This window comes from Mauremys reevesii, linkage group 7, assembly GCF_016161935.1.
Source record: "Mauremys reevesii isolate NIE-2019 linkage group 7, ASM1616193v1, whole genome shotgun sequence".
Classification (NCBI taxonomy): Eukaryota; Metazoa; Chordata; order Testudines; family Geoemydidae; genus Mauremys; species Mauremys reevesii.
The window spans coordinates 48,855,278-48,881,887 of record NC_052629.1 but is presented as its reverse complement, the minus strand read 5'-3'; the positions used below and the strand labels follow the sequence as shown (position 1 = coordinate 48,881,887).

At 39.0% G+C, this 26,610-nt stretch overlaps 2 protein-coding genes and 1 long non-coding RNA gene across 19 annotated transcripts in view; 2 read left to right on the top strand and 1 right to left on the bottom strand.

Annotated features, from left to right (window-relative positions):
• Positions 1-1,222, top strand: part of PHYHIPL (phytanoyl-CoA 2-hydroxylase interacting protein like) — a 95,454-nt gene extending 94,232 nt beyond the window's left edge. For all 10 annotated transcript variants that reach the window (XM_039547416.1, XM_039547406.1, XM_039547407.1 and 7 more), the window contains one exon: positions 14-1,222. In XM_039547416.1, the coding sequence (XP_039403350.1) occupies positions 14-548 (535 nt within the window). In that variant the 3' untranslated portion in view covers positions 549-1,222. The remainder of the gene's footprint in view (positions 1-13) is intronic.
• Positions 1,223-3,051: 1,829 nt separating this feature from the next.
• Positions 3,052-26,610, bottom strand: part of FAM13C (family with sequence similarity 13 member C) — a 243,414-nt gene continuing 219,855 nt past the window's right edge. For 4 of the 8 annotated variants that reach the window (XM_039547404.1, XM_039547397.1, XM_039547398.1 and 1 more), the window contains exons 16-21: positions 25,978-26,189; positions 18,298-18,381; positions 9,408-9,503; positions 6,446-6,645; positions 4,727-4,828; positions 3,052-3,229 (exon numbers count right to left, since the gene is read on the bottom strand). In XM_039547404.1, the coding sequence (XP_039403338.1) occupies positions 3,106-3,229; positions 4,727-4,828; positions 6,446-6,645; positions 9,408-9,503; positions 18,298-18,381; positions 25,978-26,189 (818 nt within the window). In that variant the 3' untranslated portion in view covers positions 3,052-3,105. The remainder of the gene's footprint in view (positions 3,230-4,726; positions 4,829-6,445; positions 6,646-9,407; positions 9,504-18,297; positions 18,382-25,977; positions 26,190-26,610) is intronic. The other 4 variants (XM_039547401.1, XM_039547405.1, XM_039547402.1 and 1 more) reach the window with 3 other exon arrangements.
• On the top strand, positions 3,225-14,291 carry LOC120409390. Its single transcript, XR_005601276.1, has 4 exons — positions 3,225-3,451; positions 6,189-6,260; positions 10,154-10,315; positions 14,245-14,291. It is a non-coding gene; the product is annotated as an uncharacterized LOC120409390 (long non-coding RNA).

The window sequence follows — 26,610 nt, the reverse complement described above, 5'->3', positions numbered from 1 at the left end:
CATTCATTTTTAGAGACCAACATGGAAATGCAATGCAGCCTTCTGTCAAGGATAACAGTGGTAGCCATGGCTCTCCAATCAGTGGGAAGTTGGAAGGCATCTTCTTTAGCTGCAACACTGAGTTTAACACAGGGAAGCCACCACAAGATTCACCTTATGGAAGATACAGGTTTGAGATTTCAGCCGAAAAACTTTTCAATCCAAATACTAACTTGTACTTTGGGGACTTCTACTGCATGTACACAGCTTATCACTATGTCATTCTTGTTATTGCCCCTGTTGGCTCACCAGGAGATGAATTCTGTAAGCAGCGCCTTCCTCAGCTAAATTCAAAGGATAATAAATTTCTGACCTGCACTGAAGAAGATGGCATCCTGGTTTATCACCATGCCCAGGATGTTATTTTAGAAGTAATTTACACTGATCCTGTGGATCTTTCCCTTGGCACAGTTGCAGAAATTACTGGTCATCAGGTAATGAGCTCGTCTACTGCAAATGCAAAAAAAGATCCCAGTTGCAAGACCTGCAACATCAGTGTTGGACGTTAATCCCTACCCCATTACTTAGGAGCCTTTGAACCTCTGTTGTCCATTTCCATTGTCAGATGTTCTCTTCAGAAGCATGCACATGCCGCTGTCACCAAAAGCAAACACCAGTTTTTCAAATTCATTAATAGCATTTTTAGTATAACTTCCCTCCTTCCTTCTGATAGTTTATAGCATTAGGGGAACAGAAGTCCTGGATTTTCTTTCTGACAACATTTACACCTAGATGCTGCAATTTTTGTTTTTGTTTGTTTGTTCCTGGCCAAACATAACAAAAACCTATATAAAATGCTTTAGCAAAATACAAATAATGGCTTATAATGGTGTTTAAATATGCATTTATTTTAATCTACTGAACAAACACTGGGATAACTCCAAACAGCATGAAAGGTTGTAATTGCAGCATGATTTAAATCTCGAAGCCTAGAAATGTCAGCACTTCCAACTTGTTGTTTGACAGTGTTATTTATATTAGCTAACTGGAAACAAAAATTGTGTTTAAACATAATAAATATAATAGAAAAATATTTTATTTGTACTGTTGTATAAAATATTATACAATCATATAGAATATATAGAGTACATTTTAATAGCAATTGTATACGTCATGAAACCATTTTCTCTTATCAAAGATGTAGTTTGTAAACCTCAAATAGTTGTGTATCTGTTCCTGTTGCTCTTAGGCTACGTCTACACTACCCCGCCGTCGGCGCGGCGCGATCGATTTTTTTTCATATATATATATATCTCATCTAGATATATATATCGATCCCCTCGATTCCCTCCTTCGCCATCTCCTCCACCGCCGCGCGGGGGGGCGCGGGCGGGAGGCGGCGAGGACATCGGACCGGCGCCCGGACGGTGAGGGGGGAGGATCGGTATATAGATAGTTCACTTCTTCAGCGTTATTCGCGTGGCGCGTAGCGTATCTTTCTTATTTTTTTTTTTTTAGGTGTAGACCTTAGATTACTTTAATTAAAACAGATTTAGAAAGGAGATCATTCTGATTCAGAAAAGTTATAAATTGTCCAGTCAATACAGTGAAACAGCAAACCTCATAGAAATAAAAAAAAATCCACATTGTGTAGTGGTCACACTTTTTCCTCCAAACCATTTGAGAATGTGTACTACTTAAAATCATGCTGAAACATTACATACAATATAAATACAAACGTGGTTGGTATAGAATAGACTTCAGAAAATGAACGTTTCCTTAAGATAGCAAAACAGGTGGCTTATATGCAGTTAATACAAAATGTCAATTTAAACAAAACACTAAATATGATGCAACGCATTTCCTTTTTAAGCTCTTCCTTCATGTTTGAGTTAGACATTTCCCCATTATACCCGCCTTTGATTTGTAATGAAAAATACAAAATGCTGACTATCCCTGTGAAATATTGCACTTTACACAGAAATGATCTATCACAAGAGTGAGGAAAATCCCTTTACATTACAAAGTGGGGTGTGCTGAAGGATGCATAATTCCAACAGAACACTATTTTTGTAGGCTTACTTTTAGGAAACAAGAAGGCCAGAGTTCCTGATCTCACAACCATGACATTCAATTATATACTGCATATATTTATCTATCCAAAATATCTTGTCAGAATGCAATAAACTATTCTCATTATTTTAATATAGATATCTAACACAGGAAATACTTTAACGTTTTACAAAGTGCATGCTTCCAAACAAGCTTTGGTAGTCCAAAAAGCAAAATTTTATAGCATCAGGCAAAATAAAGTGCTATGTTTAATACAGAACTAAAAATCAGCATGTATGATCAATTTATTTTACTGAATTTTCTTCAGGGTACTGCCAACCATATTTAACAGGCCAGCACCTAGTGCCTTTACATTGTCTTATACTACCCTTTGGCAAACCTGAAACAGGCATTCCTTCCCTACCCACTGAGTCCTTGTTGCTTTGCCAAATATACGTTTTCTCATTTGCAAAAAACATGATTGCATTTGGCAGTTATTTTACCACGTTCTTTTTCTCCAGCAGCCTCAATTTACTCAGCTCCAAGAATTCAGGGCCACATTTTGTCCATGTATATGCACCTCTCTTTGAAGCCAATGGGAATTGCACCTATGTATCTAAGGGTAGAATTTGGTGTACAGGTTTTTAGTTAACATATGATGTTGTAAGTTGTTTTGCCTACAGAAAAAGTGGATTGCTCTGCTTTTGAGTGAGACAGAGTGGTGCATTTCTGATTATTTTTAGAATCTGGAGGCCATTCCCTAATGGATTATACATTTTAAGGTAAAGCAGGTTAGACTAAGGGCCTAAACTACTTTGCAGTGTCCCTTTAACGTCTAAGATTACCATAGTGCACTTCAAGGCTTCTCCAAAAGGAAAAACTACAGTTCACTCACTCCCATTGACATACTCTTACACACATTGCCATCCTCTCCTACTCTCAGTTAATAAGATTATTAAAGTGCATCAGCTTCTCAGTGTGTCTAATAACTGTGCAGAAAGACCCAGACCTGTAAAATTATTTTCGTTTGTTTTGTTGTTTGCTAGCAAACACTAGCTGTGTATTTCATTGACTTCAAATTGTTTTAGAGACATCGTGCTTACTGATGAGAACCTCTAAGAGCCTGAGTTTGGCTTTTGTATGCTTATATTCAGAGTACTCTTCAGCCATGGGTATGCGATCTTCCTTTTGCGGACTCCTGAAACAGTCAAACAGAGCTCTGTCATTTTACAACACAGAAGAAAAATGGGTTTTAAAATTAGTTCCGCTGTGATTTTTTTAATATTTGTTTCTAATTGTAGGTGCCCATAGACGTATGAAAAGAGCATACTATCGTGAAGTAGGATTATAGGAATGGCAATTAAAATACTTAATTCTGAGGTGTAGATTATACAAGGCAATCACATTTCTTGTCAGCTGTGTAAGTAATAATTACTTCACTCCAAAATATGCAGATATGTTGTTGTATAGTATTATGGAAAATTATAACTACCATGGTACCACACTTATGGTTTTCTTTTTGAACCATATATAGACCAGCTCCAATGCCCAGGGAAATCCATGGAAAAGCTCCCATTGATCTAGAGGGCATTGGACTGAGCCCATACAAGTTCTTCCTGCAGATTTTCATCACGATAGGAAATCATCCTGACCTACCTGAGATCACTCAAGGAGTTAAAGTTGTTTTCATTCAGGACATGTCATGAATTCAATAGCATTTAAGCAAATTGAGCAATTTAAATATTATACCCTCACACACTGGTCTTCGTAAGAGCAATATTGTGATGTGAAAGTGTGAGGGGGCCACATTTTTTAAAAATTAGAATGAAAGCTCACCTTGTTTTAGGTATAACCTGGAATTTACCAATAAACCCCCCAACACTCTCCTCCCCAAAAAAACCAAAACAGAAAAAAAAACCATCAGTAAGGTCTGCGTTAAAACCAACAACAAAATGGCTCCTCTCTGCTCACAGGGACTAAATCCAAAGCCCATTGAACTCAGTGGAAAGACTATTGATGTCAATGAGCTTTCAATCAGGCCCGCACTACCTACACTTCTGGCCACACCTAGCCCATTTAAGAAAGGGGAGGGGTGGGACAGAGCTGCCTGCCACCAACATACCAGTCATGGTAAAATGTCTCCAGGAAAGTGACATTGCAGGTTTACATTTATAAAAAAAAACCCACTACCTATTGGCATATATATTCTGTAAATCAGGAGATCCTAATAGTGCATGTGTGGCAGACACAGCTGCTGCTGGACTACTACAACCCCTGACTACGGGTTACATTGCTCCTTCTGTCAATAAGCCTAGGGAAGGAAATTTCTGAACTGATCTTCTGGCAGAGTTCCCTGTGGAGCTGCGAGGGGTGGCTTTTCCCCCTCACAGGATAGGTTATGGGGGCTACCCTAAACCTGGAAGAACTTCAAGGATCTGCACAGATCCTGGAGGAATTGTCCAAGCAAAAAATCATCCCCATAGAGACCTGATGCCTCTACGGTGCTCCCAGCTGTCCCCTTCCAATCCTGGACTGTAGCTACCCTTGGGACTCTCAAAGCACAAAACACAACACAACCCCCTCCCTCCCCCCAGCCCAATTACTACAGGTAAATCCCTGCCCTGCTGCTTAAGAATATGTTCTTTAATGGAAACATAAAAATCTGCTTAAAATACATAAAGAGGTTTTGTTTTACCTTCCTGTTTGTTTAAAGAACTGTTCCTCAAATTCTCTCAGAGCTTTGCGAAGCCTTTTCTTGTCAGCTCTTGTTTCTCGGAGATGTTCAAGTAGCACAGGCCTACAAAGGAGGTAGAGGAAGTTGAAGCCTATTAGGGCTGGATGTGGCCCTTCAATATGCGCGCAGTGACAGGTGTGTCTGTTCATCTCAGTGCAGAATTAGACCTGCTAAATTCAAAGAATCCTAAAATTTTCTTCCAAGTCTGAGTATAATGGACTTATGACAGCACAAGTGTAAAGCTGCAGCATTTCCTTGCTTTTGGTGTCATTCACACTCCTCTAATAAAGGGAATGCAGAGAATCTATGGAAGGAAGCAATAAAACACTCCGACCCTAATCCTGTGGGCACCCTTAGTTCCATGTGGAGGTCATGGTGCTCGGCATCTCATAGGAAGCACCTGGCACCTTAAGTTTCAGGCCCATAAGTAACAACAGGGATACACATTCGCAGCATAGGACCTGATCCTGAAAACACTTACCATCAAATACAGTGCTGTTTATTGTGACTCAGTGGAACTGCACATTGTAGTAAGAACTAGGCTGGGCAGCATTTGTAGGATAAGTTCCTTAGGCAGATGATAAAACACTTTCAGAGTATGTCCTAAAAGGTACTGTTTCATAATAATGTGATGCACTGAGAAATCTCAGCAGCACTTCTGCATGCTTCATCATTTACACAGTGTGAGCTCCACAGAACAACATATATTCTTTTTATCTTCACTCACTTGGTAGGACATAACAGACTTTATTCATGCCTCTGACTCTCAGGTGTCAATCAAAACACATGGGAAATATAAGGAATATTATAAGATACGAGATCATATTCATCCATAGCGTGTGTTTTCATCAGTGAGGACCAGGGCTGAATGGCATCAGCACACATGTATCCACAACTGAACAACGTGACCATAATCTGCCCTTTTCATAGAAGCACAAAACATAACATGTTTGTATCAATTTTTGGAGTTTGTTGATGCCCTTGTTGACCGCAATAATTTTCTTTGACAAAGATATAGATAGAATTATGTTAACACATAGTGAAAATACATGAACAATTATACCAGGCCAGACTGTGAATTTACAGTAATTCTTAGAGTCTACTATTGTACATTTTAGAAATGTGATTATAATTCAGATTCTTCAGTTGAAAAGGTGTCCTCTTTCAACACGACAGTTGTGAAATATGAAATGTAACCAATAGAACTGCAATATATAAATGAAAAAAAACTAGCCTGCTTGGTCAAGCCACCACTAATATTGAAGTCTCCTTATCCAATGTGTGTTATTCCACAAGAGTCTTTAAGAAACTAAGTAAATAAATGTCTAAACTTTCTGACAAAAATAGGTCAGTCGACAAATCATTTATACTATGTCATTATGTGGTCTCTACCTATTTGCATATCATTATTTCTCTTATATAGGTATATTCCTCTGCCTCTCTCTTTCTGGATTTAGGCAGTTCGCTCTAGAGCTGTCTGAATTACAAAGTACAGGTAAGTTGATCAAACAAATATCCTGTATCTGCTTTCTCTCATAAAAAGGAAATAACTCAGTCCTTAGGTCTACAGCTTCCTGACCCCTGGGAGATTCTGAGTGTAAGTATAGATCATGCTGTGACTAGAATATGTAAGTGTTTTGTTTTGTTTCTTGATGTATTAAGAAAAACTGCAACACTCACATTGTGGCCTCATGTAAATTGGACAGAGATAGGGCTGGTTGTTTGATTGCCTTTTTTTCATCCAGAGGTGAAACAATTACAGGCTCATTCTCCTCATCTGAGCAGCACAGATGGTCGTCTACAGGAAGGTTAGATGCCGGACTGGATGATAATTCATGGCTGCTTTGAGAATGGTCTTCATCTGAATCTTCTTCCTCCTGCTTATAATCATTATCAAATTAGCTGTCTACATGTTATTATTTATTGAAAATACATGAGGTTACAGGTATTAAAACCAATAGCTAGACCAGGGGTTGTCAACCTCTGGCATGCGGCTCGCCAGGGTAAGCACCCTGGCAGGCCAGGCCAGTTTGTTTACCTGCCGCATTGGCAAGTTCGCTGCCCAGGCCAATGGGGACGGCGGCCAACACATCCCTCGGCCTGTGCCGTTTCCTGCTGCCCCCATTGGCCTGGGACGGCGAACCACAGCCAGTGGGAGCCATGATCGGCCAAACCTGCCAATGCGGCAGGTAAACAAACTGGCCCAGCCCACCAAGGGGCTTACCCTGGCAAGCCGCGTGCCAGAGGTTGCAGACCCCTGAGCTATACACACTGAGATTTTTCACTACAACCGCTAATGGGACAAATTGCTTTGTAAGACATTACTTGCCATGACTGTGGCAGAATCTGGCCTTTACTTCCATAAGTAGCTCTACTAATTACTTACTGTTGATTACTCATACAACAAAAAGTTTGCAAGACCGTACCTTTAAATAGGATTTAGGGCATGATTCTGAAACCTTTACTCATTAAATTAGTCCCATTGAAAACAATGAAACTCCCCATGTGAGTAAGGTTTGCAATGAGAGAGCCCTTTGTTTAATTCTCCATAAAGTAAACTTCTACCATTTAGTGTTAACAGTCCTCATAAATTAAAGCTACAATATGCATAAAAGAATAATTCTAGAGGAATTTTTAGGGTTACAAATGGTTTTAGCAACCAAAAAAGGATGACCATATTGCAACACATTTGATAGTTATACTACAGTACAAGATGATGAAATTTTCCACCAAAATATGGGCTTTTTTTAAACTGTTATTTATAGATTTTAAAAAATGCATGGACCAAAGTTCATTAGAAGTAACATGAAGGATGCTTTAAAGAGATTCTAAGGAAATAAGGTTATGGTTGGGATTTTCAAAGGAATCAGTGAACCCTATTGAAATTCAATGAGAGTAGGGTGCCTAACTCCCTGAAGCTCATGTGGAAGTCCCATGCTAACATTACCACAAGATGTGGAACAAGGCTATGTAATTACAATAACGCCTCACTTAAAGTCATCCTGTTTCATTGTTACGTTGCTGATCAATTAGAGAACATGCTCATTTAAAGTTGCGCAATCCTCCCTTATAACATTGTTTGGCAGCCGCCTGCTTTGTCCACTGCTTGCAGGAAGAGCAGCCTGTTGGAGCTAGCTGGTGGGGGGTTGAAACCAGGGTGGACCAGCAGGCCCCATCAGCTCACCACTCCCTTAAGTTCCCTGTGTGGCAGCTGTCCAGCAGGCTTTTAATTGCTGGGCATTTCAGCTGTCGCTCTCCACGTTGCCCTGCGCTGCTCCCACTCTCTGCCTTGGAGCTGCTCCTGGGAGCCTCCTGCTTGCTGTGGAGGGGTGGGGGGTGGGAGGAAGGAGGGTGCTAATGTCAGGGTGTCCCCGCTCCTCCCTGCTCCTGCCCCCCACCTCCATAGAGCGGGGGGACACAACAGGGCTTGCTGGCAGCAGCTGCTGTCTCAACTTGCTGATCTACTTAAAGGGCAGTGTACTTAGAGTGGGGTCAGCCTACTTAAAGGGGCAATGCATGTCTCTCTCTCACACAGGGTGTATATCTCTGTCTCTCTCTGTCTCCCCTCCCTCCATTTGTGCTGCCTTGTAGAGTATGAGGCTACATTAACAACATGTTAACCCTTGAGGGCTTAGCCGAGTGCTAGTTCATCATTTAGCAGTAAGGCATTCCCTGGGAAATATCCCACCCTCTGACTCCACCACCTCAACCAAGCTTCACAATCATCATTGCTGTGTACCGTATTAAATTGTTTGTTTAAAACTTATACTCTCGCTCTGTGTATATATAAATATAGTCTTTTGTCTGGCAAAAAAAAATTCCCTGGAGCCTAACTGCCGCCCCCCCCGCCCCCATTTACATTAATTCTTATGGGGAAATTGGATTCACTTAACATTTTGCTTAAAGTAGCATTTTTCAGGAACATAACTACAATGTTAAGTGAGGAGTTACTGTAGTATTTTCTTTGATAGTGATGAGACAAGTGATTTACACAGGGTAAGAATCAGCTACTGCAGCTCACATTCAGTGATACGCATTCTGCAAGGAGTGCTACTGAAATGGGGAATTCACAAAGTAAAGCACTATCCAATGTGAGTAAAGGCACCAGATCTACCTCATCAATTTTTGACATGTATTTTATATTTTTTTAAAAAACATTGTTATTTTTAACCATCAGAATCACATACATGAAAAGGTTTTCTTTCTTTCACACTGGTATAGCATTGATCAAAATGCTATGCTAAGATCTTAATGTGCTAAGTAGTAATGAAAGTATTTTCAACAAAGATCTAGGAGGGTATATTAACAGTATAATACAGACAGACATTGCTTTCATTTTGTGGTGTAGATTTATTTGTAATGGTGAAGGTTAAAAGCTGAACTCCCTCATCTGATCCCCTCCCACCCATGTAAACTGATTCAGAAACTGATGTTTTACATCATGACCTCTGGCATGCTTTGGGGTTGAATCATGTAGGATGTTTACTCCTCTTGAAATATCAACTAGATGATTTGATCAATAGGTATTCTATAAACCCTTCATGTGTAAGAGTGATTAGAATGTTACTAAACTGGCATACAAAGCACAATTCAGAATCTTGTATAGTTTCTTTACAATAAATACTAATTCTTTCCAACTTACAATTGTTGTAATCAACGATGGCGTTGAGAGAAGTTGCTTGATAATTCTGTATCTGTCATAAAGAGGCTTCATAATACTCCTCTCTTGTTTAGTTACCTAAAAAGAAACCGTAAGAAAGTATATTCTTCTCAAAAACAAGCATTATGGGCCATATTCTGCTCTCCTTTATACCAGTGTCGCTAAGGAGAATTTGGCTTTACATGTAATATAGCTTCACGTAATATTTGAGTATTTATGGTAATGGCAGCATAATTCATTACAAAAACATTACAGTGTACAATTTGAAAACAAAAGTGTAAACCTATATTCTAATGAAAAATATACAAGGTGGAATCTTTGCCTCCTTGATGCATTAATTTTGGGAAAAGGGTGAACTGGTTACATTTCCCCTTCTGAAGATGCCGATATTGTTAAAGGAGTTAGTTTTCTCTGTTGTCTCTCTAGTTAACCCCTGAGCATCAGATGTGCCTAATTTAGGGATAATGCATTTTGTTTTTTTAGTTTGTGTACTATGAACCCAATCTAACCAAAAATATTTACAGCCTATCAAATTGCATAAGTCATGTAAAGGCTATGGATTCTGGCTGTGCAACAGGCCATCCTACTCTATTAAAAGAAAGAGTTGCCCAGTCACATTAGCCCGAAGAGGTAAAAACATACCTGCATCTTGGCAGGGGGTTAGACTAGATGCCCCTTGTAGTCCCTTCTAACTCTGTGGTTCTATGATTTCATCATACCTGTCCTAGGGCAACATTATCAGAAAGGAATCACCTGCAAATGAGTTCATCACCTCCCTGTGCTCCACAACATCCTATTCTCAAATCCCTGTCAATCCCCATGCTGACCAATTAAGCACCCATGGGAGTTGCTGCCGCTCTACTGTGTAGAAATCATCTCCACGACTGCAGGTGAGTATGTGGGGGCAGAGGTGGAAGGATATGGATAGGCTGCAGGCATGGGCAATAGGCCAGAAATGGAAAGTTATCGGAGTATATGGAGTAAGGAAGAGAGAGCAGAGGAATGCAGCTGAATGCCATCAGCCTGTCTAATCTAATCCAGTTATAGAGTATCTTTAAAGTATCCTTCACTGTAGTCTGTGAGTGCTCCTTCTACCCTAGATTGTTGCCCTCTGTAGAGGAAGGTGGGTGTTGTTTTTACTCCCAATCACCACGTTCAGTTTCATTGCAGTAGACAGGCCTTCTTGCCCTTGACCTCCAAAATGGAGAAAAATATTTTTTAAGGCTACAGCCCCTTTTAGCTTCTCCTCCGGCTGACTTTTCAGATAAGCAGGGAAGAGCCAGCCCTCTCTCTTATTAAGATATCAGCAGACTTTCCCAGCATGCTCACTGGCGACCCCAGTAACATTCCTAAGCCTGCTGTTTTAATAATAATTAGCAACATGGCAGCTTTTTTTAGTGTAGTCTTTCACTGCACTCCTGCCTCCACAGTGAAGTTTGTAGAACAGTGACATTTTGTTTATGGCTGATCTTTAGTATTTGCTAAAAATATAAAGGTAAAATCGCATTTGGAACAAGCAGAGTTTCTGAATGTTTTCGCTGAATATGTTTTTAATTAGTATTTTCCATATTTAAGTAGTTAGTTAGCCTTCAAAGGTAGGTACTTAGAAGTACATTCCTTACATTTGATACAACTGTTTGATACATACAAATGCATGTGTTGTGCTGGTCGCTATGGGCCAAGTTTTCCAAAAGGGACATTCTACATTCGTGTACAGTTCTATATCTATATATGCATAGGCAGTTGCCACTAATGTGCATTCATGGCACAATAGCTACTATGGCTGCATGCCTGCACACACAATAGCTACTAAGGCTGATTTGCCCTTGCATCGAGCCAACTGTACATATAGATGTAATCACACAATTGTGTAAGGATCTTGGGCCTGCTCTCTTTGACAATTTGGCTATTACTGTTATGAAATGTAAGATTTTCAGCAACTGTAGTATGGTGGGATAACACCGCTTAGAATGTTTTGTTAGCCAATCAGCATGCAGGATTTTCCATTATTGTGCTGTCCTCAGGATTCTGGTTCTAGCATTACGAGGAAATATTCCTCAATCTGTGTTATGCAGTTTATCAATTCTCATGCAGTTACATGCACATCCTGCAAAAAATCAGCATGGAACATGCAAATTGAGGTGGTATAGCAGTTCCCATTGCAAATCTTTAAAATGATACCTTTTGACTAATTACATTTAAACAGCATTTGCTATACTTAGTAAAGGGGATACTGGTTGAAGTTTACCCCTATGCACATGACCTACATGTTAATTAAGTCCCAGTTAAGCCTCAACCTTCATGAAAGGGGATTTCACCCACCCACTACCATGAATAGAAGAGTAACATTATTTACTTGAAACAACTATTGTAAATATCCTCATGTTGACTAATACACTGTCCAAACTTCTTCTTAATGGTATTTTTTTACTTTAAAAAGTGAGTGAATAATTACGGGTGATGTAACCAAATAACTGAAAGGAGAGCTGCATTCCACCCCCTCACATCCACATGATTACTACATAGGAGATATGATAGCTGCTTTTGTAAGTATACTTGTAGAAATAATGGGCCAAATCTTCAAAAGAGCTCAACACCCAGAAAGGACAGCAGGGGCAGCTCAGCAAAGCAAAATATCTGTAAAGAGACCCTGCCAAATATTCTGGTCCAGCAGTTGATTTTTAAAAAGAGTATATAACACAACCCTACCATACTAGAAATGTTGTTATTTGTTAAATTGGTGAAAATGTCAATGAAGTCAGATTTTATTGTAGCGTTAACACATTTTCCTGCATGGTTAGCAACCCAAACACTGCAGCCTTGTGCCAGAGCCTCTACAAGTTCACCCTTGGTTCTCTAACTTCTAATATAATTAAAGTTATGACTGGCTTGTAAAAAATAAATCATGTATTTTATTAGACAATTTAATATCTTAATGTCAGCACAATGTTATTTTCTTGCTGGAAATAAACACCTGACTTCATAATTGCTCAGGTTGGCATCGCAGGCAAACAATTCTTCTGTATTTGAAAATATTAGTAAAGCAGATTTTAGGTGGGAGACAATACCAGTAAGCAGCACTACACATATTAAATTAGCTGAACTGAATGTAGGGCAACAGTTATCTCATGTCTACGTTTAGCCTAATCTAAACATCTTTTCTGCACCCCATTGTACCATTTCTCAAAGGGTCTTCGGTGCTGCTTTTGTCAGAGACGGCACTTTCTAACAAAATGATCTCCACCAGCTCTTATGTTAGAAAGGCCAATTTAAATTAAATACTTTGGGCCCTCACTTTTGTGTCCTCAAAACATGTGGGCACACATATCAGTAGTCAGTTCTGATGTAGTTAGTAGTTTCTAACCCCTTTTTCTCCCCTTCCCTCTCCACCCTGATTTGGGGGGACAGAAACAGGTAGAGATCTACTAATAACTGCACCTGAAAAAAATTGGCGAGTTATCACACCATCAAGAATAGCAGCTGGGCTGAGACCCTGATGAAAATCAAGTGCATTATTTTCAAAATCATTTCACATAAGTGGAGTGCAGCTTTACTACATGCAACTGTAGGATAAGTATAAAATTAAAGAATTAATGTTAGCTTAAGTTTGGTTAGGGAAATATATGACTAAACTAGATGATCACGAAGGTCCCTTCTGGCCTTAAAGCCTTTGAGTCTATATATGTGTTGTAAAGAAAGGCCCTGACTAGCCAATAGAAGGAAAGCCTTGAAAATAAAAAGGGGTAAAGCCAGAAGGAATAAAGCAGGGAGGATGTCTGGTTCAAAGGATAACTAATGAGGTAAGCGGCAGTTTCTAAAAAGACGGCCTCTGACCACAGTGGTGACTGCAAATGGCTTCAAATCAAATACAGAGAATCTGTCTTAAAATGAGCCAACATGCCCCTTCCCCAACCCACACACCAGTGTTAAAGTCTGTGTGAACCCAGGTGCAATGGGAAAACTGTAGGCCAGCAAGAAGGAGGGGAAGAAAGGAAGTTGTAAATCTTCTCTGAATTAAGACTGGAAATAAGGGAGAACTGTGTCCAGTTGGTTTTTAGCTGAAGTCAGTAATTGGCAATAACATCCCTTGATTGTTAAAGGGTATAAAAAATAAACTCTCAAAGGAGTCATTGCTAACACCTGCCTGACCACGCTGGAGCCAACCAATATGGGCCTAAGCACCCGTGGGCTTAACCTGCTTGTAACTATCCTGCTCAAATGCTCATAAATGTTTTGTTACTGTTTGGAGGTAGTAAATTGCTTATTATGTAGGCTTTTTAGACACGTTTAGAGCAACTGTATAAAATACCATTTGGTCTCAGGACTTAATAAAGGAATTTATGCTTAAACTGGTGTTTGGTGGTTTCTCATATTAATAATTTCAAATATTATTAATAATTCCAATAACAACAAACAAAACAATTTTGACAATAGTCAGTTATATTCTTTTAGTCACAATTTTAGGGTTACATAGTCTACTTATATTGTAGATAAGCTCAAATGTAAGAATACTTCCAAGATTTTAAAACTGAAAGGACCATAGACCACATTCTGCTCCCAGCCATTACAGCGTAAATCAGAATATCTCCATTAAAGTGAATGGCATAACTTCAAATTCACACTGGTACGACTGAGATCATATTCTAGCCCCAAGGCTAAACTGTCAAGGCCTGATTCTCCCCTCACCAGTGTAACACTATTGACTTCAGTGCATTTATTCCTGATACACACTGGTATAAAGGGAAGGATAATTAAGCCACGTGATGGTAAGAGGCCAGCACAATTCATGCTTATAATTTTGTGGGGCTTCCTTTCACAGATAAAAGGCCAGAGAGATCTAATCTGCTTCCACTAAAGAGCACCACGTCTGATGCTAGAGTCAAGTTTCTGTCTCACATCTTTCAGAACAATTTGCTGTGGTAAATGTAGGTACTGTTAAGGTCTCTATGAAAGGCAAAGAATGCCCAGCTTTGCTTAAGACTTTTCCATCTCATTGTCATACATTATCCTACTAAAAAGGGTTGTCATTCAAAGAGTCTGTTGCCCAGGAGGCTTTATTTATTACTGTATATGACAATATTTTCCTGCCTATCCAACAGTAAGTAGATGTGTGTACAAAACCGCCAAGCACATCCAGCCACAAAACCAAACCATTTTACATGCTTGCCACTTAATTAACCACCCTTCCATTCCATCTCCTAAAAAACCCAGGCCAAACCAAGACAAAAACAAATCCCTCCAACGCGTTACCTGTGTATATTATGTCCTAAAGCAACCAGTGGGGAGGGTTGCAAGATATCAGAAATTTATTCCAATCTACAGCAAAGAAAACCTCGCTCCCCTATATACTTATCCTTCAAGGTCAAGCATTCTCGTCAACCTCTCAAAAACATACAAATTATATAAGTGTATCATTGTTATAATTGAAACATTTTTTACTCTTATAGTAAATGTAAATAGGGGTGTAGGTCACAAAACTTTTTTACTGCAAATAAGGGATTGTTAACCTGAACACACAGTTTTAAAGGTTGTCAAACTGTACTTTGGGCAGACCAACAAAGGTCAAATTTTCTAGAGCTGAGGACCTACCACTGAGAATTCATTGCCGCTCACTGCCAGGAGTTCAATGCCAGGGATATACAGTAAGAATATCCTAGGCAATTGAAACAGCCAAGAAGGGGCATAGCTGTTTGGGAAAGAGTTGGATCTAAGGCCACTTTATAGAATTGCTTCCAGAAAACGTGTCTCAAAGCACCATTGTTCTCAGTGCAAATACAGCACGATAGGCAGAATCTATCAGATGAGTGGATTTGCAGATCACGCACCAGAAAATTCTGGTCAGTCTGTGGCTACTGAATAACCCTATTTGGGGTACAGGATGGACATCATCAGCTTTCTTTAATCCAAAATCCAAAAACTCTAATGCAACCATCAGTGATATCCCTTCCTGTGAGCTAACATGTCATTTACTCTGTACAACAGGACTTGGTTTCCTTCTCCTTGGTTATGAGTAGGGCTATAAATACAATCACTTCCTTTGATGTCCTTCTGCGTCTTTAGCACAAAATGCTCCATTTTCATATCCATCAGTTTTCACCAGTAATGATTCAGCTGTGGTTTTATTTTTGTCTTTTGTGCAAACGATGTTATTACCCATAACTGGATCTGTTTGAAAAATGCAAATTATTTTCTGTGGGATTTTTTTTTATTTCCTTTTTTTCCAATATTCCCCATAGTGTATTTTTCTTCTTATGACAAAAACTGAAAAAAGCTAGGTTTTGAAAAATATTTTCTTTAAAAAAAATCATTTTTTTGAAAACCAAACTTAAATTTTACTGAAAATTTTGGTTCTCCATCAAAAAGCTCCAATATTTTTTACCAAAATAACATTTTTCTATGATTGTCTATAAATTTCTATACCAAGAAAAAACAGTGTGCTTGTTTCCTGAAGGAGACACTTTCATCTTTGTACGTCCATTCCTCACTGATTGTAGCTACCGCAGTCTTCACATATCAGGTTTCTATACTCTCTCTCACTTTTGGTCTTTCTAACATAAAGAATCCATGTTTCCCTGGGCTCTTTGCCTAGCTGGGCTTTGGACTATGTACTTGAAAACCTAGAGATGTTCCAGAAATCTTAGAGCCATCTGCTCCACAAACACACACGGAGGAAGGGAAAAGACGAAATATTCTCTACTTATGCTTCTGTGCAGCATTCAGGTACACTTTTCATGGGGCAATAGACATACTAAAGAGGGTGGAGACAAGGCAGGGCAAACAGAGGCATATATGGCACCCCCTAAAGAGGGGCAGCATCAGTGCACTCCCACTGTGCCCTGAAGTGGAGGCCCATTCACATGTAGCTTTGTGCTTCTTCCAAAGGTGGGGCTGTGTCTCTGACAGACAGCAGAGCCCTTAGAGAGCCATTTGATATTTCAACAAATCAGTTAGTGCTACTTCTTCAAGTCTCACTTTGGTAGGCTGTTCTTGATCTTGCTCCCACATTAAAAGGGAGATTGACAGCAACAAAGAACTGCTTAAATTAGGTGAACTTGAAATATTTGAAAAAAATAGCTCAACTTGCACAAGCCGCTGACTGTCAAATCAAATATAATGAGAGGGCACTGTAGAAAATGTTATATATACTTCTAATTACTGGCTCTGAAGTGCAGCATCGTGATTGCTAAATTCTCACCTTATTAGGACAGCTCTTCATGCTCAAGGACTGATGGTATCAGCAGCATTTATGATCAATGCTGGAGCATGAAATTTGCCTACTAAGGTGTGTAAGTCCATTTTCCCCAAGAATATTCATTAGTTGACTAACAGGCAGATACTCCACTGAACAACATGCTTCCAATAAAGTCGTCAGAACATCACCAATTTACTTCAGCTGAGAATCTGGCCCAATAATTTTCATTATTTTTATATATATAATACCAGGTAAGAAGCAGGAACATGTAATTGACATACCAGTTAAAATAAGCAGCCCATCTAGTCTGGTACTCTGCCTCAGTCAATAACTGTTACCTGATGCTTCAAGGAGGTACAAGAAACTCCATAATGGGCAATTACATAATAACCCCTTTTAGAGGACATTTCTTTCAATCCTAGACAGTTAGTGGTTGGATTATCTGCTGAAGTATGAAGTTTTTAGCCTCTTAAGTACAGTATGATTATTTTAAAAGCAATATACAATTGCTAAATATAGAAAAAACTCTAGCAAAAATCTCATCAGCACAATCTTAAGGTATATATTTTAGTAGTTATCCTAAAAACTCATTATATGGTGGCTACTATTAAAAAGGCAACTTTTGCCAAGCATTACTAAACCACAGGAACTATGACAATGTAGTTCTGAGACTACTGCTCATCTCAGAATAGGATAATGAGTGCCACATTTCAGATTCCTTTCTTTGGTAACTAGGTCAATAATAACTTCCTAATGATGACCACTGCGTATCTAGGAAGTATCTTTAGATGGTAACACCTGATATCTGGAAAGAAAATGAAAAGATATGATAATATATCCTCACAAAATGTCAACTGACCATCATTTTAGGCATATTTATCTTCAACACACATTTGCCATTCTCACGTTTACTGTTATAAGGTAGTTCCATCAGAAATGCCAAATCATGAAACTGAACATTTAATCAATGTTAGTTATATCAGAGACATCAATCCCACATCCTGTTAAGATTCCTGCACCATTAGCCTTGGTTAAACAAAGTGTTTAGGCATGTGCTTAAACTTTAAGCATGCAAGTAATTCCACTGACTTCATGTTCCATGGAACTTTAAAGTTAACCACGTGCTTGAGTGCTTTGCTGTATCTTGGCCTATTTTAGCAGGTTTCTCGGCATAGGAATAGGCTTAACAGCTTCAATAAATAAAGGAAAATGTAGGTGATAACTCATAACATTATCACATTCTATATTGTGGCCTGACTTGTAAAACTTTTCTCCTATGCTGTTAAATGCTCTAATATATACATTTCAATACCAAATTACAGGTCAGACCACACATTACTTCAACCACAACATATCTAAGTCAAGGTGCAAATTGTGGAAGATCAGAACAGGGTCCTGAGCATTCTTACCATTATGTTTGCAATATTTTGCTATTGAAGACCAATATAATGTCACCAAACACTTGCGTTGTTATTTTATTTTTAAAAAAAACTTGATCACAGTTTAGCATTTTCAAGCAATGGACATTTACATCTGAAGATTGCTTTGAACCAACTACAATAATGTTGAATGTGTAAGAGTGATCTAAATATATGTAATGTATAATCTCAAAAAGTATTTGTTAAAGAAATTCTATGCAATATAATTTGAAATTTACCTATCTTTCCATGGCATACTTACAGGTCGTCCATGAATATTCTCAAAATATAGCAGACATTTCTGAAGACTGATTTTTTCCAAAGCCATTTGCTTTTTTGTCATATCCTATTTAAAAGAGTTATTTATAAGATTATGAGTCAAGATTTCATCTCGAGGATCTAGGAAGATGTTTTAAAATGTACTTTTCCCAAACACGGATATAAAAGATCCTGTTCCTGCCCTCACTGAAGTCAATCAGAGCTTTGCACTGAAATCAGTGAGAGTAGGCCCCGAGTTTATGTATTAATCTCTTGGGGGCTGATCCAAAGCCCACCGAAGTCAATGAACAGACTGACTGCAATGAGCTTTGGATCAGGCATTTAGACTAGAAATAATATATTATACTCACTTTGCATTAGGGAAGTGATGTCTTATTTAGGGAAAATCCCCATGGACGTCAATGATGCAAGAGCAGACCCCAGAAAATGTATTTAATGATCAGTTTCTTTGATAAGTATATAACTTTATAAAACTCTGAATCTTTGATTTAACTCATTTTCTTTCAAGATATCCAGTTTGTAAATGAGATTAAGTAATTTGCAACCTCCAGAAAGTATATTGGGACAATTATGTCCTTACCAGTATGTAAACTTTTCTGAAGGCCTTGATTCAGCAAAGCAGTTACACTCGTGCTTAAGTGCTTTGCTGGATCAGAGCCTAAGTATGGGAAATTGTGCAGTAATTGCTTGATATGGGTGGGGAAGAGGTATAAAACTAGCAAAGAGGTTGCTTGAATCTCAGATATTAAATCTGTGTTGAAGATGCTTGAGGCACAAGTTCATACATTTTTTTTTAATTTTGCTTTAAGCACCAACCTAAGCAAAAGAGGAAAGCAATACCCAAGAGGCAGTATGTGGGTTATTGAGAACCCAGAGATTGTAGTACAATATTTTCCCAGACCCTTTTAAAATGTTACGTAGGTAGGTATTATGTATAGATGCACACTCCTGGAGACTAAAGAGCCAGAATAAAGTTGTCCTTATCAGACTAATATGTTGAAGATCAGAACAACTGACATTAAGGGACAAGTGGTACACTTAACCATTTGGGGAAGGAACTTGCTAAAAGAATGTCTGTGCATTACCACCTTATATTTAAATTTTTGTGTAGTCTAGATCAGTCCATATTAGCTGTTAAACAAGACCCAATGATTGAAAAGAGGGGGAGGGGGGAACTGACAATATTCCAGATACGATAGTTCAACTTGCAAGAATCCAGTGGTTCAAATGAAGATTTCCCTCAGTTTTCTAACCATCATCAAAAGAGAGAACAAATCTGCCATGTTCATTAAAGGAATGTTAAGACAACTTTAGAACCAGAACGTATTCAGTGGAATGATAGATGGATCCACACTAAATAACTTGTATATCCAACCATTGTGATGCTAAAGTCGGCACAACATGAATTGTTGAACAAACATATTAAGAGCTGGCAATATCTGTAGGAAGGAGTTAAAATGGAGGAAAAATAATTACTGAATCAGCCAGCAGGCGATCATGTCTGGATAATATGAGTTTGTAGTATTGTACAACACTTTTCCAACAATTGCAGTGGATCTGGGGCTCTCATTCTCTCGCACATGGCCACGGTGTCTGTGGTCTATCGATTACATTGAACACGCAACACTATTCATTTTCCAAACTTGGGAATTCTACTAAACAGAGCCTCACTAGAGAGACTGTTCAATATCTCTGTAGATCACTGATACCAGTATCATTCCCAAGAGCGCAGGGAAGCTGATTTTTTTCAAATAAAATTTGCAAATGCTAATCTACAAATGTCATAAACAGAGAGTTAAGGGTTAATGCCTCTTTTATCTGTAAAGGGTTAAGAAGTTCACCTAGCCTAGCTGACACCTGACCAGAGGAACCAATGGGGGAACAAGATGTTTAAAAAGGAAGGAGAGAAGTTTTCCTTTGTTTAGAGTCTCAGTTTCAGCCGGAGTGAAAAAGATCAAGGAACCAGCCTCTTATCAGAGTAGTAAGTTTTAGAAAGGGATAAATATGTTTATGTTTATTTTCTTTGTAACTTGTCTTGGTACCATTAAGGGAATTATCAAAATTGGGTATTTGGGTATTTTTTGTGTAACTAAATTTGTGCCCAGGGGAACATCCTCTGTGTTTTGAATCTGTTGTCTGTGAGAGTAGCTGGTATGCTAATCTCTCCTACAGGGTTTTCTTTTACCTTTCTTTTCTTTCATTAAAGCCTTTTTCTTAATACCTGATTGATATTTCCTTGTTTTTAGATCCAAAGGGGTTGGATCTGGATCCACCAGGAGTTGGTGGGAGAAAGGAGGGGGGATGGTTAATTTCTCCTTGTTTTAAGATCCAAGGGGTTTGGATCTGTGTTCACCAGGAACTTGGTGAAAAAGTCTCTCAAGGCTACCCAGGGAGGGGAAGGTTTTGGGAGGAAAGGGAGTGTTCCAGACGGAGGAATCTGGATGGTGGCAGCGATACCAGATCTAAGCTGGTAATTAAGCTTAGAAGTGTCCATGCAGGTCCCCACATCTGTACCCTAAAGTTCAGAGTGGGGAAGGAACCTTGACAACAAATATTTATATTTGTGTCTATATGTTGTAGAGTGAAGGTCCAATCCTGCACTCCTTACTCAGGGAAAATCCCAACTGAGTCCCACAGAGAGTTTTGTCTGAGTACAGGCTGCATGATTGGGCCTAAAATGTGCAATCCAACACAAAAACATTTTTCTTTGCATTTTCTGCTGTAATTTTGTAAAGCAATTATATAAGGCCAGAACCTCAGCTAATGTTAATTAACACAGATCTACTGAAGTCAGTGGAGCTATACCCAATATACACCAATTGGGGATCTGACCCATAGACTTCAGTAATTATCCAGATTCTAATTCCCTGTGAATGACACTCACTATAAATGGTTATGAAAATTACTTTGGAGCGGTTGTTCCCACAAGAGCTGTGCACAGAGGGCCTCCGCACAAAATAGGATGGTCAGTCTCCTCAGCAATATTGTCACATGCACATGTAGTGCAGGCCTAACTGTTGTGCAGCAGGAGAAAAATGATTAGCTCACTGTCCTTTGAGATGTGCCTCCTGGAGCACAAGTCATGATATTTGAATTCGAGTTCAAACTTTCCCAGTTCAGAGTTTAAAATCCAGTTCTCTAGTTCAAGCCCATTTTTAATTATATTATTGATTTTAGCCTCCAGTGCCACATACTAGAGGCCATGTGACCTAATCATGGGGAACTACAAATAATACAAAAGAGTAACTTGTTTTTGCTCAGTGGTTTAATAAGTGCAGGAGACAGCAAGAAAACAGCTTATTGTAGACATGTTTGAATTGATGAGCTAGCAAGTCACTTCTTTTTTGATATATCTGGCTCTGCTCAAATATTTTACAGCTCTGGATAAAGAAGTCTACTTGCAAAAAGACAATCTAAAAAAAGAATTCCTTGAGTCAGATTCCACTCTCAGTTACCCCCATAAAACCCCTTTAAAATCAATGGGGCTACACAGATGTAATAAGGAGCAGAATTTGGTCCCTTATCTTTAAAGAGGAACTGATCACAGATCTAAAACTTAATAGTAGCTTAGGTACAAGTGGAAGTGAAGGTATCTATAAAAATAATATATAACAAATTGAAGAAAGGGGAAATTCATAGGAATTAATATAAATCAGAAGTTTGAAATTGTAGAAAATTGATAAGGAAAACAAAGGGTCACAAGGAGAAATTTATGGCCAGCAGAGTTAAGGATAATTAGAAATATTTTTTAAAAAAATATATTAGGAACAAAATGGGTCCTGAGAATGATATTGATCCATTACTCAATGGAAATGGTAAAATTATCAATAATAATGCAGAAAAGTCAGATGTGTTCCATAAATATTTCTGTTCTTTTTTTGGGAGGAAAAACAGATGATATAGTCTCATCATATGGTGATAACACTCTTTCCATTCCACTAATATTTCTGGAAGATGTTAAATAGAAGCTACTAAAGTGGGACATTTTTAAATAAGCAGTTCCAGAAACTCGCTGGACTATTAATGTTGATTTTCAATAAGTCTTGGAGCACTGGAGAAGTTCCAGAGGACTGGAAGAAATCTAATGTGCCAAGTTTTAAAAAGGGTAAACAGGATGACCCTGGTAATTATCATCCTGTCAGCCTGACATTGATCCTAGGCAAGATAATGAAATGGCTGACACAGGACTTGATAAATAAAGAATTTAAGGAGTGTAACGTAATTGATGCGAAACAACATGGCTTTATGGAGACTAGATCCTGTCAAATTATCTTGATTTTTTTTTTGATGAGATTACAAGTTTGGCTGATAAAAGTAATAGTGGACCCTCGCTAGAACACGCGTCTATATAGTACGAATTTGCATATAACACGGTCACATTTAATTACTTTAATTGCAATTAATTTTAATGCAGTACCACGCATGGATCACAAATCCCGTGTTCTAGTGAGGGTACGGTGTACTTAGAGATCTCTAAGGCGTTTGACTTGATACCACACTACATTTTGATTAAAAAACTAGAATAATATAAAATTAACATCACACACATTAAAAGGGGTAAAATCTGGCTAACTAGTAGGTCTCAAAAAGTAAACAGGGAATAGTCATCGAGCAGATTTGTTTCCAGTGGAGTCCCACAGGGATCAGTTCTTGGCTCTACATTATTTAGCATTTTTATCAATGACCTGGAAGAAAACATAAAATCATCACTGATAAAGTTTTCAGATGACACAAAAATTGGGGGAGTGGTAAATAATGAAGAGGACAGGTCACTGATTCAGAGCAATCTGGATGACTTGGTAAACCTGGTGCAAACAAACAATATACCTTTTTAATACAGCTAAATGTAAATGTATACAACTAGAAACAAAGCATGTAGAACGGGGTTCTCTATCCTGGGATGCAATGACCCTGAAAAAGATTTGGGGGTCATGGTGGATAATCAGGTGAATGTGAACTCTCAGTATGAGTGGGATGCAATCTTGGGATGCACAAACAAGGAAATCTCAACTAGGAGTAGAGAGGTTATTTTACCTCTGTATGAGCACTGTTGCAATTGCTGTGGGAATACTGTGTCCAGTTCTGGTGCCCACTATTCAAGAAGAAGGTTGATAAATTGGAGAAAGTTCAGAGAAGAGCCAAGAGAATGATTAAAGGATTAGAAAACCTGCCTTACAGTGATAGACTCAAAGAGCTCAATCTATTTAGCTTAACAAAGAGAAGGTTAAAGAGGTGACTTAATACAGTCTAGATGGGGAACAAACATTTAATAATGGGCTCTTCAATCTAGCAGACAAAAGGTATAACATGGCCGGAAGCTAAAGCTTGACAAATTCAGACAGGAAATAAGACGTACATTTTTGACAGTCAGGATAATTAACACTGGAACAAAACAATTTACCAAGGATTGTGGTGAAATCTCCATCACTGACAATTTTAAAATCAATATTGGATGTTCTTCTAAACAGTATGTTCTAGGAATTATTTTGGGGAAGTTCCATGACCTGTGTTATACCAAAGGTCATACAGATTCTGGCCTTGGAATCTATGAAAATTAGAAATAGTGGCCTTTGGTGTGTATATTTATCCTGATGGTAAATGTGGTATTATTATATAGCTGTATATATCCTGTATGTGCCAGCTACAGATAAGTGGTGGCATCATTATATACTTTACTGTATATACTTTATCACTGGCTGATGAGTGTGGCATTTCTTCTGGGTTTTAACAGCAGAGTAAGATTCATCAAGTGTTCAAACTGGAGTGAATTTTAAAATGGAGAAGACATTTTTTTAAAAAGTTGCACAAAATTCTTTAGCTTTGCAATGGTCCTTTTCTCTAACTCACAGGGGTTCCACAGGATGCAGAGCCCATAGACTATAAATACTAACTGTACACCACAGTATCTCACCAAAGCCCACGGTTTTCAATGACACTGCTTTGTGTGTGCCTCAGGGTGTGACACAGAACAGACACTTGAACCTCTTCAGGCTTGTCTTCACAGCACAGCAAAGCACATTAGAGGGGTCTGATTTGTAGAGCACTCTAAGGTGCTGCACCCTAACTGCTCTGAGTAGACCCTGCTAGCATGAACTAAAAGGTGGCTCGTGCACACCAACAGGGTCAACACGTGACAGTTAGAGCGCAGCATGTTAGAACTCAATAAATCACACCCCTGAAGTGGGCTTTACCACACCTTGTAAACAAGCCCATAGTGATTCTTCATAGTCACAGTGTCTCTGTGGACTGGAGATATGATTGCTGTGCTCTATCACCAGCTTTGATAGATTGGAGAACATGCTTTTGATGTACCTGTAATCTGAAACAGCAAAGCTATTACAATTCCTTTCTAATGCAGATATTGACATTCACCTCCAAACATAGTGCACTCAGTGCTACCTGCAAACCCTGCTGAAAAGAATGGGCACTTCAGGCTAGATTCACAAAAGGGCTTAGTTGCCTAACTGCCACTTCAGGCATGTAAATCCCAGAATCGGGTCCACTAGGATTCAAAGCTTCTGTCAAACCCCCTAGTCATGTAAAACTGCTCAGCAGCACCTACATTTTTGCAGAAGATCCCTAGGAACCTATGTTTCTGCCTCTGAGCATGCTCAGTGCAGTCCCATGTCAGGCATCCAGATGGCTATGCCCCAGAGCAATTCACGTTCCTCTGCCTAATTTGCCTGCAGGGTTTGATCCAGTAAGTGTGCTCAGACCTCACCTACCAAACCAGGTCCCTATAGGCAAGCTTACGCAAAAATGGGGGGAGGGAGAGGAAGGAGGAGGATAGGGTAGCCACTTGTCCATCTCTTTTTTGAGGTAGCTATCCTGCAAAATCTGCAAGGGTGCTCCATGCACACTGCCATCTGTCCAGTTTTATGGGCTCAGGGTCATCTCAGATGTCCCAATTTTTTGTACTTTAGAGGTAGCAACACTAGAGAAGAGGAGAAGGACCTCATCCCTCATAACTAACCCAGTAGTGGGAAACCCAGGATCCAGTCCCCCTGCTCCAATATTTTTTTAAAATTATTTATCCACACTGGAACTGCTTCAACAGGAGAGACTGAGGGTGCCTTATATCAGAATATCATAGTGCAATGGTTAGAGCACTCACCAGAAAAGTGGCAGATCCCAGTTCATATCCCTTCTCCCCTCAGGTGGACTGGGGACTTTGTGTGTATATATACATATATATATATACACATACACACACACACACACACACACAGAACATGAATCAATGGGTGTTACCACCTTATAGTGTGTATGGTAACACCCATTGTTTCGTGTGTGTGTGTGTGTGCGCGCGCGCGTGTATGTATATATCTTTCTACTGTATTTTCCACTGCATGCATCCGATGAAGTGGGCTGTAGCCCATGAAAGCTTATGCTCAAATAAATTTGTTAGTCTCTAAGGTGCCACAAGTACTCCTGTTCTTTTTGTGGCTACAGACTAACAAGGCTGCTACTCTGAAACATGTACTAGGGTCAGTGATTTTGTTAGCGCAAAAATATGCTGTCAGGGTTATGCTCCTGTGGTGCAAGACCTGTAGGATACCATTGCAACACGGCAGTTCAGAATACACCGAGTATGGTACTGACAGCTAAAAACAATATATAATTTCTTCCCCAGTTGTGATTATTCTTTAAGAAACACACATACCTTTATAGATTCAGGGAGGTTAAACTGTTGTCTTTTCTCCTTTAATCGCTTCATTATGGTATCCATGGTTTCTTCGACGGATGGATTTGGTTCAGTACTTGCCGCTTCTTGCTTCCTGGTCTCTTTGTATATTCCAGGGCTCTCATGCTGCACAATTCTTTTGGGTGTTTTAGGGGTACAATTTTGCTCTTCTGACATTTTGAGTTTAAGCTCTGGTCAAAAAAGCAAGTTACTTGGCAAATGAGTTTTTAATAAACATTTGTCAAAAGGTTTCTTCTGACACTATAAGAAAAACACCTTGGTTCCTTGTGTTAGTTTGTTAACGTACCACAATCATTTGGGAAATTAATGATCCTTAACTTGAGTTTTTAATTCCTCTACCCCTCATCTGAGAGCATTCACTCAAACAGGCAGGAATCAGGTGCAGCATAAACAGCAGAAGTTGCCAGGTGGGATAGAGCTGCCACTACCCCATACCACAACCCATCCAAGCCCCTTATATAGAGGGTGTGACCATGGACAAGGATGTAGGCAGGCAGCCATTATGCTTGGTTGATCTCCACTTCCAGAATGACGTCCAGCATCAGACAAGGCATCCATTATATTATTGTAATATGATGTTACAACAGGGAC